Genomic DNA, 19,443 nt, shown 5'->3' with positions numbered 1-19,443 from the left:
ATGACCGCTGAAGGAAAATAAGCTTCCTGCTACACGTTGTTACTTATGCAGAATATTGAAAACAGAATACATAGCCTGGCCTAATAACCGCTAGACTATCCTATCAGGAAATGGCTAGAATGCTTCATTTCGTGCTAAGCTATCCTAGGGAGAAATTTATAAAAGTCGCTCTGTTCTATTTGGTATATTTTGTAAATTCAATTGACCGAGTGCTGCTGCTGCTGCTGCTGCTGTTGCTGTTGTTGTTGTTGCTGCTGTTGCTGCTGTTGCTGAGTCGAGCAGATGGTACAACCCCGAACTCCAGGGCAGCACTGATCGCCGATCCGCCGGAGTTGATTATCGTACAGCGTCTATACACAAGTAGTGAAATTCAAGCCAAAAAACTATTAATCTAATTGATAAGAATAGGAATTTTGCAAGCGGCTGCGCAAAGGGAACTAGAATGATGTTCAAACACTATTATCAAATGCGAAAATCGTTCTACTGCATAGGAGCCGATATGGTTAGTTTACGGTACTCCTCAACGTTCAATGTATTAAATATATATACAGTGTAATAAAACAATGAGTGACCGAGCGAGCAGGAAAGAGAAGGGAGAAAAACCTACCATCGTGAAGCATGGTGGCATATGCTGTGGTTGGCTCTGCATCATTGTGGGGCAAGTTGGGCAGCCCCCACCAAAACCTTTAACGAGGGGCGGCAGCATTCCCTGATCGGGGCTTTGAGGACCCATTATCCCACCGAGACCACTCGTTGGCATAGGTGGCATTGGCGGTTCTGGGTGCTGGCTCTGGGCGGCCTCTTGGGCCGCAGCTTGACGTGCTCGTTCTTGTCGCGCCTGTTCTGCCAGTTTGGCCAGCTGCTGCGCGCGTGACTTTCTCATCGCCACGCGTTTGCCCAAGTAACCCACGGCTGCATATTCTAAAAGGGACGCGAACACCTGAGCATAGATGGAACGAGACAGGAAAAATATAAGTACAAGACAAAGTTCTGTTATTTGCTAATAGCATGACAGCAACATAAGGGTTTTAACAAGTGTGCAGGTTAAAGGTTTTTTGTGATGATATCAAATGTGCCGTGTTTATAGATTAATATTATTGACCGTACCAGTGTCTGTTGCTGGTAAAAGTGAAACAAAGCATCGTTTGAGAAGAAACCTTGGTTGAGTTTTTTCTGTGAACGAATTCCGCTACTGTTTTTAACTTTTTTCCCACCTCCATAATCGTAATAGATTTCTAGGTGGTCTGTATATATTTGATCATTGTTACGCCACACGAAACACAGAATAACTTATTTGCCGTTGGCGTACAAATACATATGAGTTTGAAAAAAAAACTAGGCTCAGGCTGTTGCGACGTTGTCGTGTTCGAATGGGGTGGAAGGGGCGCTGGTAGGGCAACCTGCTGAGCGTAAGGGTCTAGCAACTTCTTTCGTCAGAACTTCTACTAGGCATTAGCTTTCCATTGCGCGGTAGCTGCATTCACATCCCGGGGTGGAACATTAAGGAGGGCGTAAGGCGGTCGCCTAAACTGATAACTACTTCTCCTTCACGGCGACAACGTGCGATGATACTTGCGATGCGAGCACCCTTCGAAGCGTGCTCTGCTGAGGTGGCGGACGCCAAAAAAAAAAAAGCAAACGATGGCTAGTCGCGTATGATAGTGTAAAATAGTTATTTGAGTAAGATAGAAAAAAGGAGGTCTTTGTCAAATAAAACCGTATAGGAATAAGGCCTACGGACTGGTGATAACCCGTGCGAGATTTTCTCGTTGGCACAAACGCACAGGTGAGAGACAGCGTTTCGCACTGAATAATAAGAAATCAAACTAAGTATCTGTCTGTTTGGGTAACCAAATGACGGAGCAGTGGAGAAGAAGGCGGAAGATGAAGAGCCGTGCTGTTGCTAGGAGACAGATCACGAAGCTTGCAATTTGCTCGCCAATAATATTATACCATTCGTCATCGACGAAAACGATTTAGTTAAAAACGAGACCAAGACGAAATAATAGTTCAAAAAGATCAACGAACATAAAATCTTTAGTATGGACGTGCACGCCAATCGACATAAAATCCAGAGCAAACAGGGTTTTGTATCAGTGTACAGGGGGATGCTGGATAAGTCGATAGATAGAACGTCTGGATCTTTAGTACTCCACTAGTTCTCTACTGTTGATGTTAAGCCTCATTCAAGATCTCCCACTGATTCGTTGAGCACAGATGCAGTATTTGCGTTTGTGCTACCTTCGAAAAAAGGCGAGTGAATGAAGATTAGAAGTGATCGTTTTGAAGTTCGGGCGACGAATTCTTACCATGACGAAGCATGTTCCTAGGAAAACGTCGATGGATTTGACGTAGGATATTTTGGGCAATTGGGAGTTAGTGCTGGACATTAGGGTGGTCATTGTCAGCACGGTCATCACTCCCAGAGACACCCGTGCCGGGGTTGCGTTTCGGTGCAGCCAGAAGGACACCCACGAGATGACGACAATGAGTGAGGCTGGGATGTAGATCTGAATGAGGTAGTAGCCCATGGACCTCACAAAGCGGACTTCACAGATTAGACGTGAATAGTTGCCCGTCGACAATGACACCTCAGAGATTTTCTGCACGTGGCCGAGCACCTTGAATTGAGGGAGCTCGACTTCTTTCGAGATTCCAATCGAGTTGGGTCCGTCCTTCCATTTGTAGCGGATATCGCTCATTGTATAGCCGACTGCAAAGATATTGGTCAAAGTAGCAGGAAAGAAAGATAGAAAGGAGGCGCAATAGGAAGGGAGTGTGTTCATAACTGATAGGCCAACGTTCATATTGTTATTTTTGAGTGGCGATCATTATTGAATAACATATGCATGGTTTGACTATCATGCCCCTAACAACAATGGTATAAGATAGCAACAGAGAAATTAAATAGACCAGATTGCTCAACACCGTCCGTTGATTGCGTCCTGCGTATTTAGCATACAATATTATCATTTGCTATTCGCATACTGTCTTCATAATTAGGGTAATTTCTAGTTTGCTAAAATAATACTTCCTTGTTATATGTGTTAACGTTAATGAGGCATACCAAAAAGAACTATCTGTGTAACAAAAAGTGTTTGATATAGATACTCACAACTTTCGACTTCAATAGTACATGATTGTCTGTCCATTGGGAAGAATCGAAGATCCATCGGACAGCTGGCTGTCACTGTCAATCTGAAACGGGGTATGAAGGCAGAAGAAACACAAACATAACCTATAATACTGCCTACGTGTAAAGACGTCAAAGAAATTATGGCGGTCGTATCGCGTCAAGGGCATCGATGCTTGGCTTATTTGCTTCCATTAACGATTTGTAGGTACTTTCGATACGATCTATTGCAAGATTCGTGACGAACTCGCAGTAGACTTTTGTTTTTGTCAACTTCCCAAATAGTTCTCCTAATTATGTATGTTGTCAATGCTCGCTTTAGCGCATTGGCGTTACGCGTACAGCGATTTTTTTCTCATGTAAAGTATGCAGACAGCACGGCCTGAAATTAAGCCTCGTATCAGGCCAATATAACTAATGTTTTTGCTGCTAAAGACAGGAATATCTGACGAGGTCGTTCAGGTTCGAAACCTACTCCAAACGTATTTCATTTTGCGTTAGAACGGATTATCAGCCATCTAAAGTAACAGTTCTTGATAGCAATAGCACCAGACTTGGACGTAAAACTTAAAACATTTGTTAGAATGTCGATTCAAAGTTTTCATGTCTAGGTAATTTCTACTAATTAATAATGCGTCCATGTGAGAGGTACGCACCGAATACTTCTGTAGACCTGTCCTTCCGAGCTAATTCGAAGGAAAGTGTTGGGCGTCGTAGCCACATGAAAATAGGCAGTCTTCTCATTAGCAAAAAACGTATCTGGCACCCAGATCTTGTTGGCCACTTCTGCTCCGACCGTCATCTGGTCTAGGTCGGGACTCTTGACGAAAGAGAGACGTTCGTCTCTCCAGGCTTGTCGAAAGTAGAAATCCGACGTGAAGTCCTGCAAACCAAATTAAACAAGGAATGTAGGAAAAATGGTGAAAGCGAGTTGCGCCATTTAATAATGACGCAATGAATTCAGATAACAAGTAATAAAAGAATCGTTCGTGTTATTGTTACCCTAGTTAATAGACACAGTGATTCCCGTTTGCTAATCACTGGCTAAACTTTTGTATTTGTCAGCGGCATAGGAGCAAATCTGCCTATACGCGCTGAGGATACTTCAGCTAGAATTCAGCATCCTCGCGTTCTCTTTACTTCTGGCTCTTCAACAATTCAGCCGCCGCATCCAGTCTGGTTCTGGTACTGGTCCTAATTTATCTAGTTCCTGTTGCGCGGAGACCTAGGTAGCCCGTTCGCCATTACCCTGGGGGAGTTAACGTCGACTTCCTAAATTCTCTAGGTGCATAGCAAATCGGTTGTCAGTCAGTGGCTACAATCAGCGGCAGTAACTTACCCTCGCCCCGCCCAGGTGATAGGCTGTCTAAGATACGCTAGCTTTAGACGGAAGCCTTGTTCAGGTCGTATATATGGCTTTTATACGGGCCGTATGTGCAAGCGAAAATCAGTAGTTTGGTTCATCCATATGTTACAGCTGTTGTCACAAACTGCCGAAGTCACATCTGAATGACACTGGTCTTTGGAACTACTCTGAGGTTTTCAACGGACACGTACAGATCGAAGCCCGTGTTCATCAGTTCAATTCATATAGGAACAGTTATTTTTGTGAAGTTTGTTGACCATACTTTGTTTACTTAATCACGCACATTATGTAGTGTCACAGATGTCAATGGCAGTGCTCGAACCACCGGCCTCTGGATCTTTCTATCGCTGGTTCAGCTGCTTAAGCCATTTTGCCTATATCCGAATTATCAACGATGTTTGATGAGGAACGTGACCACTCATGTCGATTGCGGCTTTCACACTGTTTGGGGATCTAGGCATGATCTAGCAAAATCAATTACTTCTCGCGTGTAAACGTAAAAAAGCATACTCACTAATTACATGGCATAGATAAGCCGTACGTATGTCGTTTATGTTTATAACTGAAAAATGTTTGCAGTTGATCAGGTTTTACTACTACTAGCGTGTGTTTAATATAAAAGGATGCTCTTCCCGAAGGCAATCCGAACTACCTTATCTGTAGTTAAACCAACAGGGGTCCGCTGCCAATGGTTATACTTACTGCCTGGTGTCACGTACCAGGACCTAACTCTTTGGTTCTCGACATATAGTTACGCATACCAATACGGTTTTCGTAAGTATTATTATAATATACAGAATGAGCGAGTCACGGAATGCACCACAGCCAAGAGTAATATCAGCAAATGTACTTGAAACGCAGTACTCATCCAAGATGTCAGGCTGTAATTTTCCTTACACGATATTGAAATTTTGGCACAATGCTTGAATACTAATGGGCATAAACTGGGTACAAACTAGGTAATTAGTCTTCGGTGGCTATGCTTGACAATTTTGACGATCTTTTCGCCTAGTGCTAATCAACACTAGCAAAGCTCATCTTAGATAATTATCAATCACATTATTACTGCCACTCATATTGAAAAAAAAGCTCACTTACTGTTACGTTTGGTAACTATTTATGATTGTGCTGACGTCTTGTACTAACCATCTGCACTTCTGATACGGTACTGATACTGACGATCTGCATACTGACACCAACTTCCACGGGATTCCCTGCAAAATGCATTAGATTAGAATAAACCTGTTACAGCAGATAGCGTAATGATATATTTGACATGGCATAAATAATCAGGACACATACCTTTGGTAAACTGCTGATTGAGGTCTTATCGAATCAATCATCTATCTATTATTCGAGATAAAATTACCAGCAATGATGGCTTTGCAGATCTGCATAGGGGACTTTGGAAGAGTTACCCTACGAGTATCTGGAAGTATTGCCAAGCAGCCAAGATGGATTTTATCCTTTGCACCTCCCTAGCCATTGTGTATTTTTACTGCACACTTGAAGACCATCATGTACGGTTATTACGTGGAGATATACCGTTTCCTTCATTTCTGTAATCGAGAGGCGGTAAATTCGGCATCGCTGTTCACAGTGAATCCTAAATCTTCCTCTGCTGGCCGATTATGGCCCTGGACCGGCAAGCTCGAAATGTATTCTGCTCTATATTGAAGCTAAGGCTATAGTTCCGGGTAACATTGAATAACGTGTAACGCCGCCTTTTATTCGCTGAATGCGAACAGTGCCTTTGGGGAGTGCGCACGTTTGGCGAACGTCGCAATAAGCGGTTGACTGTACAAATATAGTAAACAAGACAAGTTCCCTAGCATGAGTTGAGCAGGCCGTTCGTGACCGGAAGTAAGCTCTAAGTTGGCCAAAACTCGATTACTTGCAAATCACGTTAAAACTTTACAAACTCAAAAGCATTTAATACAGTAACGTGTGTCCATCTCGCTCTGAAAATCGATGTAGTAAAGTTACCTATCCATAGTTCATTAGACAGCTAATTATATTACGTTAGATATGTCGATTTAGTAGGCGTATATGAGGCGTATGAAGAACACCGAATGTGCTTTATGAACTAAGGTTTTCGTTTCATCTTTGGCCGAACGACAATATTATCAAAATATACTGTTTTATAATAAACTGAGTTATGTCAACCAGCCGCAGATGACCTACGACCCATATCTATGTAAATGAATGAGCAATCTCCACCAGCTGTTGCTTCCGTTGCATAAATGGAGTGCACCAGCCATACTTTTCCTACAAAAGGAAACAGGAAAGAGGGGAGCTGACCTCGGCACTTCGGGGAAGCTGACAGCAGACCTGCCCGGTTCACTTCTTCTTGGAGAGTACTAAATGCACACTAGAACGATAGATTCTTATGTAGCTATTTGTTAAAACGGCAAGCAGAAATATGAGCTGCTCTTCTTCAGGCCTTCGTAGTATCAAACCGTCCTACAGGACACAAACCTCATATGGACTGCATGCGAAATGGCCGCATCGAGACGGCCCAAAGCTGAACATGCAGCAGTACATCTAGTATGGAACCGCAGAGTGTAAGGTCGCCACCTAGTGGGTAAAAGACTCGATTGGCTTTGCAGAATAATTACATTTTATTATACTACTGATAGATACGATAAAGGTAATATGAATTTTACTTGCCTCCATAATTGGGTCGAACTCGCTTGTCATATCCTTTGGTGAAAAAGGCATTGAGTATGTGCGTGATATTTTGACCGCGCTGCGTTTGACTGCAATTAAATCATTAAGGCGTTATAAATTAGGAGCTTGAATTAATGAACTGTTATGTATCTGGTTAGACATATCGAGTTCAACAATGGTTAGTACTAACTAAGAAAGTGTTTAATAGAAATTGAATGTGTTGGAAGGTTCCGCTATGATTGCATCAACATCTCACAGCACTATCGAATCCTTTGGATACTTTTTAGCACGACTACACCATGGTCATGGAAAGCTATAATGAAACTATGTCACAAACAATGATCTTTCGACGTCTTTTATTTGGCTAGATCTCTAACCAACAGCTCGCTACCCCAATCGGCTCGAGACTGAATCAAGTTTAGATGAATTCTGCTTGTCTCAGACAACCCTCTGAACTTGGAAGCTGAGTAGGTTCAATCTTATATACATATATATATATATATATATATATATATATAGCGGCACAGAGCTAAAACGAGATGAACAGTTGTTATAAGAAGGAAAATGTTTTCTATTTATCTAATAGTACGCAGCGTTCATGGGGGCCATCTAGCTCGAGCAAGAAACCCATGGTTTAGCTCTCCCAATCTTACCGACGTATATTGGACACCTCTAAGTTGAAAATCCAATTAGTTCGTGTCGTCGTGAGCTACGGTAACTCTCGTCGATTTATGCGTCGGCAGCTACAGCAGGGAGAAACAGTGAATATAAAAGAAGGTGTGCGAAAGAGGCGGACTTGTCACGGGGTAGTCAAAATCCAATGATTGGGCAAACGGACACAGACAGCGTAGGCAATAGTACTAGTAGCTTTCATAGCGTTGATACAATCAAACCCTATACTACCGTTGGCAACAATAATCGTAACTGGCGTGCGCATCTAATACTATGGCCGCGGGATCGACGCCTCACCGGCCGCCCTATTCAGGAATCTGTTGGTCTAGCCGGTACCTGCTTGAATATGCGTCGTGCATATTTAATGACAGAAGTACATCTCCGATGTACAGACACGGATGACGAGTACGTAGGCCCTCTGTACCTACTTGCGGACTAGGAGACGAGCAGCGCCTGTTTCACGCATATATTAACCTGCAGTTGCATGAATCGCTGATTCTGGGCGTTTATCCATGTCGAACGCAAAGCGGCAACGTTGAGTGGGTGTCGAGATCGAATTGGCCACTGTTTTTATGGTACCAACAGGTGTTTCAATTTGCTATTATAGAAGTTGTTATTGTTACCCCTCTTGGTGTTGTTCTTTCTGTCATCACTACTTATGGCTTGCGGTACCTCATTTAATATTGGACTCCATTAGAAGGTGCGGCCTGAACTGAGATTTGATAAGCGGACGATGGGGCGGGAAGCCGAGGTTTTGCCTCAGAGATCTCAGTTTGCAATCAGAGATCAAGACATTTTTATGTTCACTTTTTTAGATTAACTAGATAAGTGTTTTCTGGCTTTGACGAAGGAGCAGTGTCTATTTATCGATACGGTAAGTTGACATAATTATTCACTAGGTGGTTGTCAGTGTTTCTGATGTGCTCCCTACTAGTTTAAACTAATCATCAGAAGGTGCCAGTGGACAAAAAAATGAGGAAATTCAAGGACCTGTCGTACTTGTTTTGCTCAAAGATAGCCTGATTCCCCTTTTCTCTATATAGCGTTATAAAGAACTAGTTCATATTTACCGTTACTGTTCAAATGTCTTGATATTCTGTACCGTTTTTGTGTCTAGAATATTCTACAATGTGTTTACTTACCCCGGTCTTAGACCGCTGCTGCCGGATGCCATCTGGTGGAGGAGGACCCTCTCAGTCTGAACTGCCCTGAGGCAGTAGAAGACCATTGTGAACGCCACTAGAAACCAGGCGGAAGTTGCCCTCCGCTTAATGCAGCCCCTGAAGCTCCTAGTGAATTCCGCCATGCTGTTCAAGACTAGCTCAGTCAATATAGTATTGTTACGTATAATATAGTTGATGTTGTTTCTTTTTTGCCGCTAATGATTCTTCTATACTGACGGAGGTACGGTAGCGGTTGTTCGTCCCGTTTTCACGCTCTCATTCGATGACGAAGCCCTGGTTATCTTGCTCACTCTAGATGTGAACGTTTCCCTCACTGGACTTCTTCCGGTATTCCGCCGTCTTCTCAACGAGGCTTTTCGACTTGTTCTTCAATACCGAGAGAAAAACAGTGAGAGTGATTATATATGTGCCCTTGTTCCTAAAGTTCAGAAATTAACCTCTTGTCACTGTTTCTTTTCTACCGATGTTGTACGCACTTTTCGTTCTTGTTGTTGAACTTAAGTTGATTGGCTTGTTTCTGGGTTTTGATTACGTGCTTTCACCCTTCGTCGTTACTAGCTAAGGGTCGCCCCGGCCATGTTGAAAACCGCTGCTTGAAATGTTTTGCCGTCAAAGTTGGAATCGCTGAAGAAACACTGGGGCAATCGTTCGAGTAGCGGACGATCGATAATTGGCCCGATGGATATCACGCAGAAGGCAGTGGGATTGTGTTCGGGTCTGAAGACGACGGGCTGCTTTGAAGCTAACGGTCGAGAATAACGACGCACTTGATTATTATTTATTAGTAGCGGTAGTAGAATATTAGTAGTTTATGTAGTTGAATTTAATTGGCTAGTGACTGACGAGCAACGTACTGTTAAGTGACGGCCTCTTTATATTCGGCTGGAGACGGGCTTTTGTGTCATGCCGATTTCTCTTTCCGCACTGCTCCTCCTACCACTATACATGGATACATATATATATATATATATACATACATACATGCATATATATGGCTATATTTATATGTGTGTGTATATATATATTTGCAGCGGGATAACAGTTTAGGAATGACGTTTTTGTAGAGTCTATATAGTCGATCGGCCGATTGCTTAGAAAATTTCTTCTTATTAGTTCAACTTGATTTGATTCCCGTCGCTTTGCTGTAGCTCTGTACAGCTCTTTTCTAGGCACCAAAGGGCCTGCTTGTATATTTTGAGGAAGGGTCTTCTCTCTGAAGCGAAAATTTTAATTTGTTTCCCTGTGGATTTCTAGTGCTTCATTGCCGTTTATTTTTATAGATGCTAATTAATCTAGGCTGATTTGTCTTGTTTGATGGCCGGCACGGTATTATACGGTCGTACTTGTCTAGTCACTAATTTTTTTTTTTTTATATTTCTTTTGGTCTGCTCGATGTTGAAGCGAGGTTGCACGTCGTGCCAGTGGTGACGTGACACTCGTGACGGGTCCTTTGGGGACTGTGTCCTGATCTAGCCGTATCTTCTACTCTCTAATCCGAGCCACGATAATTCTCGTTGCTTGATCAACAATCAAATGACTTGTTTTCTAGCTCTGGTCGAGGACTGCGGCCGTTCGATGCGGTCCGATATTTATTGCGTTCCGTTAATTTAAGTGTTTCCCGTGTTTTTCTTCTTTTTTTTTTTGAAATCGATCAAGTGGTACTGCAGTACTAGTCGAGTACCTTTGTACGTCCGGCTACAAGACTCATTGCTTGGTCTGTACCAAGTACTTAGTAGTACTAATTACGCGCTAATTAGTATATGTAGTAATTAGTTAGTTGCAGTGGTGATATTTATCTGTTACTCACTGATAAGTGGCATTTTCTGCTCATTGCGTACTTATTTTTGCTGACTGATTGAGCTGAACGTTTGGAAATATGATAACTGTTTATATGCGTTCGTGCGTATGGAGAGACTCTGCTTTGGAGACTAGGAGATAAGTTCTAGTAGAAACAACAATTACAAAAGCTATAATTGTAGTTCTTGACGCACTGGAAACGTGTACACTTGAATCCGGTAGTTCCGTTTCTTACTGTTTATCGAAATTGTATATTGGTAGGTTGAAGAATGGGACTGCTGTTTTTTTCGCATAGATACAATTGTAGAAGAGTGGCACGCCCTGGGCACCGACAGGCGCTCGTTACTACAAAGTCAAAGAACCTTAATTAGATAATTGGTTTTTTCGTTCGTTCTTTGTTTATTGGTTTGATGCATTATCAACTTATTGTTGCTGCTGTTGTTGTTGCTGTTACTGTTATCGACAATTTCAAGCGGCATTTACTACTACGAAATTGAAGGTGGTAGATATAAGTTGATTCGGTTTAACTGACTTAGTTCTGATTTCGTCTGGTTGAATATTGCAGACTGATGTCCTGTTGTGCTTGCGGCGGTCGATTGTTCTTTGTTGACTTTTGTTCATGCACGATGCACAGTGATGTCCTTTGGTTGATGTCCTGCTTCACTTCCTGACGTTGAATAGAAACCTAACAGGACCTGCTTGATGGTTTTCTTTATCCTCGATGTTGTTATGATAGAGTTGGTGATGGCTATAGCTAGATTAGTTGTCAACGTTGCCTTTTCGGTGGCTGTGGCTGTACGTAAAGTAGTGAACAATCTCACGGTTGCTAATTTATCGTCACCACGATGGCTGATTAAGTAGGCTATTTGGACGTGTTGGAAATGAGTAGATTATGAAGTTACTCTTTTTCTGGTAAACAATGCTCGATATACACCATAGATATCCAAAAATTATGAAGTTTCTCGTTGTTATTCTCGTAATATTGTTATTGGGTATTGCTTGCTGTTATATAACATGTGCTTCGCTAAATGTACGTTGCAGTCTACGGTTCTACAAGCAGTCTACACTATTATTGTTGTAGAAATTATAGTAGAAATAGCTGTAGAAATAGAGTAGCTTCGTGCAGTGTCCTTCATGACGACAATCGCTCCCGCGACAAAATGGTCTATGGTGCTAGCGCTTATTATTTAAAGAATTCCAGTTTTTCAGCGTTTCGTCAGTGCGGTCACGTAGTTGAGGCCCAGTTGTGTGAAAGAAATGGGTCTAGATCTTGTTGGAACAAACAAAATTGACACGATCAACAGCAAGTTGAATTTTGCAATAGGACAACGCAGCTTTGGGTCGCCTTATTGCTTTCACTCCTTCCAGTGAAAAAATGCTGGATACAAACGAAATTCGACGGAGTAAAATCGGACGACAGGTTTTCTCAGGCTACGTCACCTCGATCTAATTGAGATGATGCCTTGTATTGTTGTGGTTTGCCCGCGGCTGGGTTTCAACTGTGTTTGGTTTTGTTCCTTTTCCGCTGTTCAGATCTAACAAGGGGCTTCAGTTTTTTGCCCCCCTCGATATGATGGACAAATTGTAGTTTGGGTCGGTCTTGGTTCTGGGATAATTGGTCATTATGCCGCTACTGTTTGTTATTGATAAGGCCAACATTTATTAAGAGGAGGAGAGTGATTTCATGCCGACATTGCATGAACTGCTGGAAGCCATCCGTTCATTCTGTGTATCTGCTGGTGTCTTGACTCTAGCAAGTATTTTTAGTTGACTAAACTTTTCTGCTGTCGTCAGTTTGCTGTGAACTGAAGGTCTTGCATGTTATTTACCGTTGAGTGAATAAGAATATCTGGAAAGCTATTGAGGGCCGCGAGATTTCTGCTATTTTTCACGCGTATGTTTTGCCTGCCTATGCTTCCTTTTTACTGCCAATATTTAGTTGCGCTTTTAGTCCGATGCCGATGCCGAAGCTTTGTATTCTATTCAACATCTACCTATACTACAAAATAGTTTGGCGCCTTTTCGTGTGACCTTTGCTAGATGACCGTCTTGGTTGTTCTTCCTAGGTTTTGACGTTCTATCGTTTTCGTTTGTCGGTGGTAAGATAGACGAGTCGCCTGCGACGTCGATAATGAGTGTAGTGCAGTTAATGTGTCCGTAGACGTACGAATCGAGCTTAGAAGGAGAGACTTAATAAACGAATGATAACAGATGATGAACGGAGTCCCCGATATATTGATAGATAGAACTTAACCACCTCGATCTTCTTGAGGCCCAACCTCGACCAATCCGGTGTGACGAGAAAATGGCAGGACAGGAGAAAGAGGTAGACTAATGGGACTCGACCTCAACGAAGGTTCAGAAAGGACAGCGACGAGAGATTTTTTTGAGTACGCAGTTGGAACGGACAGAGATGTACGTTGGTTACAATGACAACTCAGGAAGCGTAACACAGAATCATGTTGTCGCCAGAACAGTTATCCCGTTGACTTGCGTTGAAGTTAGTTTGCTGTCTTCTTTTAAACAAAAACTTCTATAGAATATAGATAGTTATGACCTTCTTGAATCGCTTTAGAGTCACTACTCAACAATCTGTTTTATCATTGCTGCCTATGGTCAGCAACAACAACTTAGAAATTAGCGGAACGTAAGTTAATTAAGAAAGAGAGGTAACAAATAGAGACGGCGAGGGACACGATAGCTGCTCGTTTCCTCTTACTGCAGTGCAGAAATTTGTTTTTATTTCGGTGTGTGTCAACGTGGCAGTCAATGCTGCTTAGAAGTATCTTCAGCGTCTTTTGAATTCTGGTCAAAGTTTGAGCTTTTGTTGTGGCCGCTTTCACATTCTCCCCTGCGCCTTGCGATTGTGTATTGTTCTATTCTACAGTAGACCAAACAGTGCATTAAATGTGGCCTGCTGTGTCGTGTGGCTTTGACCGTTGAGCAGTGGCTTTGTAAGACTAAGGAAGACCCTATATTTTTTTTTAACTCGCTGCTCGTAGTGTTCTTTTTGGTGGTCTTTGTACTGCTCTTTCTTTTCTAGCCTCCTAGTTTTTGGCCTCGTCTACCGAGTGAAGGCCAACACGGCAGGTTCTCAGTTGTTATGAACTTAGCAGCTGGCCGCAACTTAGGTTCAGGCGACCATTTTGGTAATCAGTTCTCGCCCTTTTTTGCTCAGTTGATTTTTTGTAGTTTTGTTTTCGGTTCACCTCCTTCGATGTTGCGTCGCGACGCTGCCCTATGTTCCGCAGTTGGAACCCGTCCGTGATGTGCGTCCGTCTGCGTTCGCTCCGTGTCTAACCTTCGTGCACTCTCCGTAGGCGGTAATAGTGACGTTGATTGGCGATTGGCTATGGTGGCCTGCGGCCTTTCACGTCTTCAGCTTCGGTGCTGAGGGCGCCGCACCTCACCTCGTTGAAACGACCTCGGATGCACGTTAACGTGCGGCCTCGGATGACACCGCCGGCACGCCGCTAAACCACTCATGTCCGCACCTACTAAAAGCACAGTCATTAACGGAAGGCTCTGTCAAATATGAATCGTTATCTGCTTTACATACATGATCTCTACCCGCTAGGGTAATGCGTAGTACGTCGTGTTCTTTTATTGCATAGTTGAGTTTCATAATGTGTGTACTGTATGTAGTCTACTTGTATGTACTATTATATATAGAATTATGTTGTGCTTAAACTGGTCTGGTTGCATTCGAAGGAGAAGATATTTGAGAAGGACAGCCCATTTACCAACCACTGCAATCTTTAATAGATGGCATAATATTTGTTTGACAATAGATGTTAGACTAGCAAGGTCAGCCGCGTGGGATCACTTGGGCATTGGTTGTATCAAAATCAATTGAGTGCCGTGAGCGCGTAGCCAGATTTCCCTTGCACGAATTAGAAATCCATATTGCGTTTTCTGTTTTAGGTATCAAGAGTAATATTATACATACATTCTTCATCAAGACCAGACTATAATTAGATCAGTCTAACTACAAATGTATACCTAATAGGCTACGTGTGCATAGATCTGAATCTAAACAAAAGGGCATTCTATATAATGAAAGCGGCAGTGGTCGCTGTAACATGCTGCGGCACCCGTGATTACTAACAGTTATTTGTTATATAGAATATACTAGGTATATTCTAGTGTCTTATTTTTCTGTCTTATGTTTCGGTACTCTGGGGTATAGGTCTTCCGATTTAATCGGAGGTGGGTAAAACTAATCAGTATTTGTTAAAATCAAACAGTAATGATGATTGGCAAGATAGAAGCGAGTGTGGTAAGGAAACCATAGGGTTGTGTACGAATGAAGTTGGCCCTTGCACAAGTTGGTGTGTAAATGAACGCTTTTGGCTGATGTAAAAGTTGTATGGAGATAAGTTAGATAAAATGTAATACAACTCAACTTTGTTTTACGGTTTCTCTCTATGGTTACGGGTCTCCGTCGGCATCTGTTCCGACCCGTAAATAACACAGGACGATCGTGGAGTGAATGCTTGGAATGTCCTGGTGGCTAATATCTAATAGCCAGCCAGTTTAGCCTGTTTAGGTCTTCGATGACCTAATGCCTTCTGCTATCTCTTATCTCCCTTACCCTTTCGTCTTCTTCTGCCTTCCATTATTCCAAGGGAAAGAGGAAAAGGACGAAGTAAAGGATACGGACTGGATCCTCTTTTGGGCAAAGAAAAAAGGATAAGCGAATGGTGGGGATTCTTTGTATTAGAAGTCTTTTCACGTCTAGGGTACGTTGGATTTAAAGGCGATAGGAGCAAGAGGCAGAGGTCTCTGGAACTTCTAGAAGTCAGCTACCGTCAGGCAGACGCTGTTTGCTAGCTGAGACAGTTTCGCTATTTGCTTTTTGTACATCGTCCATTCTGTTAACGTTCGGTCTGCCCTTTGGCCTGCTGCTCGTTCTAGAACACAAAATATTGAGACGAAGAAAAGTACAGCCTCCAAGAAAAAAGCACTCGACGAAGCTCCGGCTCTCAACATCATCGCCATCTTTCAATTCGTCAAGATACACTGATGTTGTTTACTGCTCATACAACAGCAGCAGGAGCAGGAACCCTTCCGACGTCTTCATAGGTTGTACTGCGGCCTCTGTAAATTGTTACTACTCGAGGAAACATCAACGCAATGATTCGCAAGATTCGCGCTAAATTTGATTTGCTTAGAAAACAAGCTTGTAACCTAGAAAAGAGCTGAATTTGAAAAAAAAAAGAAACAAAAAGGCTTTTTTGTGTCAATTAGAGCATGGAACGGGTGTGTCGCAGATAGCGGCTGCGTTCGTTTGCCCGTCATTGTTTCTGGAGTACAAACGTACGAGTCTAATTTCTGAATATTCCAGCCTTATGGGCGCGACCTAGCGTCTGCGATCGCTACTGCTGTTACACAATCAGGTCAAGTAGGACATATAAATTTTTGAACGAGGATTATTACGCATTTGGGTCCATTCGAAGCAATAGGTTATCTAACATATCAGTTCAGCTCTTAGGAAATAACTGCCATAAAAAGCTACGCTTATCTGAATCATCATTGTTTATAGCCCGAAATCGGTCACTATTTATGATTGGGAGACAAGTTTTTATCTGTACTTGAACTCTTCCAAAGTAATACATTACATACTAGTTGTAATAATGGTTAAGAGGTTTCATGTTGGCGAACATGGTACAAGTTGTAGCAATATCTGTCATGCGTTAAGCAGGATTTAAATTAGCGTATTTGAAAGATAACTTTTATATAGCTCAGCGAAACTTCGCCCATAAAAGATATTTTTTGTTTTTTGACTGAATTGGATATTCCAGATTTACTTTTAAAATTACCCGATTATCAGATGTGACGCCGAACGGGATCCTAAGGATAACTTTCCTTTCATATCTACCTTGCTTACTAACAGCTGCTGAAAACAGACGTCAAAGACGTTCAGCTCAAGGGAAAACCTACGCCGCAATTAAGATCTGCGAGAATTTTTTCCATGACATCTCAGATAACGAGACATTTTTAACTGATTTTATTTCAAAGGTTACCTTTAATATTTTTTAGTAAATACTATTTTTTCGCAGTTTTTTATGCGGCCGAAAAAGTAATTAGGACATCTCTGCTCCCTCGACATATTCATCACCTGCTCATAGTCATGTATCACTTTGATAGTACAGTACCTCATAACGTCATGGTTGCCTGCAGCTGGAAAAATTTTTAGCATTATTACCTCGTCCGTCGAAGTCAAACTATCATCCAATGTATGAATATCTTATCTCTATTTTACGACAATAGCACAGTTTCATCACCCAATGTTCTGCGTGGCCCACTTTATTAAAATGTACGCAGTTATTTGGCAAACTTTTAAATACTGCAAACCATTTCACTAATTAGGCAAAGTGCAAAAATCCATATCTATTTGAAATTGTACGTTTTCTGTTTGTCATTGGCGCGGAGCTGAGGATTAAGGCAATTATGGCAGATTTATATGCTAGCACTGCGTTGTTCTGTCTCGACGACCATTACCACACCCGGTTGGGTATCGTGCGTCGCGTTTCGTAGGCAGATGGGCACGTACATTGCCTTATAAATGTAACCTGCAGGAAGACTGGGTCCAAAACTGCTCGTTCATTCTTCGTACATATTTGCTTTACCGATTTCAGCACGAAATAGCTCTATGACCATTTGCGCTGGGTAGACCCCTTGCGCAACATGAGCGACCACCGACGCTGTTGCAGTATCAGCAATGACAACTGCGGCAGCCCCCGACTAACCTAAATGTTATATTTGCAAGTGTTATATTTGTAAGTGGCAACGCTGAGTAATCGATAGGATACGTAACACGTTGAGATTATGCCTAAATAGGTGCGTCTGTACGTATTCGAATTGACCATGACGTTGATCATGTCACGATAGGCTTGGAAGGCACCTTCAGACAATACAGGCGCGTGGTGATTGCATTTTTGTAGGATGCGCGTTCCTCACAGATATAGGTTGATGTCAGTGTGGCGTTTTTATGCAGACAGCTGGGTTTTCCTGTCGCATTGACTATCAATAGCAACTTAATTTATTCGGCGTCGTAATAAAATGAGCGTATTTTAAACATGTTTGCAGATACGTATAGCGCAGGCTTGCCTCTGACCAGCTGCGACGGGCCATTTCTTTTGATTATGTTGATTTCTTGTTAATGTTGACGGGCGTAGATTTTTTCGAATGTACCCATTATTGCAATTACATCCCATTTCTACTCTCTAAAACTCACCCCTATACGAACACTTAAATATTCAAAGCCCAAGATATCCGATCGGCGTCCGATAAAAACGGAATATTTTTACTTATAGTTTACGACATTGTATTTGAAAGCAGATGTATTGATTTATGCCACAAATGATCCTGTGATTACGATTGCGTCTGTTCGTTCGTGCTAAGGCAGTGAATTAACAGGAAACATGCTCACAGATACGTATGCGATCATTAATAGCGACAACAGTTCAGTGCAATATTTAGCCCGTAACAGCCGCAAAGTTAGAAAGCAGATCCGGATTACTGAAACTGATCTGGTTGGGACGTAACACTTGACACTGCAACGTTTCATTTCATTAATCCCCTATCCGAACTGAAGAACGTGTCGGATCAGACAGCACAACGTTTCTCTTCACTCATCTTCCTATATGTTTATAATCAGGGAGCCACTGGAAAACTAGCGGTGGATCCGTGGCGACGACACTCGGTGTAGAAGATGATGGCCAAGCCGTTACCCGCTAACTTTAACGAGTTCATTTATTTAACCCCACTGCTCTTTCGTAAGGCAAACTGTACCATATATTACACATCAGGACTGAACCTGCGGAAGAGTGCATGAATGACTACCTTGACTTAGAGGCGTATTCGGTTATAGTTTGTTCGGCTTCCAAAAATTAAGTTGAAATGCGCTACATTTGACAAATATTTTGGTTCGCCTGTTATTCGTAGTTGCTACATAAGCAGTTGACGGTATAAGATTGGATGGACCCCTCGCCTGATCTATCCCTTTACATCAGTAAATTTTAGCGTCCTGCATTGTTTAAGTGAATCTCATGAACGAATAACTTTCGCCTGTTTCAGTTTGTGTTACGGTTGTAAGTACAAGTTGCCACATATTAATCTTTGAAATACATGCGCAATAGTAAAAAAACATCCATTCACCATCCGTACACAGTTCTCCATTGGGTTAAAAACGTCAACTTCACGGTAATAATAATTCCTCAACACTAATATTGGGTAGAAGTTTCTCATAGATTGCCACTGCTCAAATGTAGTTGTTATTGAAGAACATTTTTGGCATAACGAATCATCTGGATATTCCTTATACCAGCTTTTATACAGTCAAGTTGGTTTTGGAGAGCGGGGCACGTATTGTTACCGTTTCCCCTTAGCTCCTAAACCTTTCTGCCTTTTTAAACTTTTACGATAAGCTGCCAGGCCTCATGTGAAACTATGGTAGACGAATCATAATACTGAATTGTCAAGGAAGTATTGACGATTTTTTTCTAGCTAGGTTTTTTTCTTCTAGCTTCCATATTTTAAATAATTGTTGTCGCATCAGGTATCATTAATGTTATTTATATAAAACTGATCTTTTCAATAGATAATGTACTAAAGCC

The 19,443-nt window shown here is 42.1% G+C and overlaps 1 protein-coding gene across 9 annotated transcripts in view; it reads right to left on the bottom strand.

Annotated features, from left to right (window-relative positions):
• The window catches only part of LOC111246218 (gamma-aminobutyric acid receptor subunit beta-like), a 54,722-nt gene that overhangs the window by 6,627 nt on the left and 28,652 nt on the right, over positions 1-19,443 (bottom strand). For 4 of the 9 annotated variants that reach the window (XM_086982652.1, XM_086982653.1, XM_086982654.1 and 1 more), the window contains 8 exons: positions 8,984-14,319; positions 7,170-7,258; positions 5,646-5,713; positions 3,790-4,016; positions 3,116-3,198; positions 2,310-2,713; positions 608-940; positions 207-350 (listed from right to left, as the gene is read on the bottom strand). In XM_086982652.1, coding sequence (XP_086838778.1) covers positions 207-350; positions 608-940; positions 2,310-2,713; positions 3,116-3,198; positions 3,790-4,016; positions 5,646-5,713; positions 7,170-7,258; positions 8,984-9,147 — 1,512 coding nt within the window. In that variant the 5' untranslated portion in view covers positions 9,148-14,319. Of the gene's footprint in view, positions 1-206; positions 351-607; positions 941-2,309; positions 2,714-3,115; positions 3,199-3,789; positions 4,017-5,645; positions 5,714-7,169; positions 7,259-8,983; positions 14,320-18,985; positions 19,249-19,443 lie in introns of those variants that run through there. The other 5 variants (XM_086982655.1, XM_086982656.1, XM_022795457.2 and 2 more) reach the window with 3 other exon arrangements.

The sequence above is a fragment of the Varroa destructor genome, unplaced genomic scaffold (assembly GCF_002443255.2).
Source record: "Varroa destructor unplaced genomic scaffold, Vdes_3.0 BEIS01000003.1, whole genome shotgun sequence".
Classification (NCBI taxonomy): domain Eukaryota; kingdom Metazoa; phylum Arthropoda; class Arachnida; order Mesostigmata; family Varroidae; genus Varroa; species Varroa destructor.
This window is presented reverse-complemented; position numbering and strand designations above follow the sequence as displayed.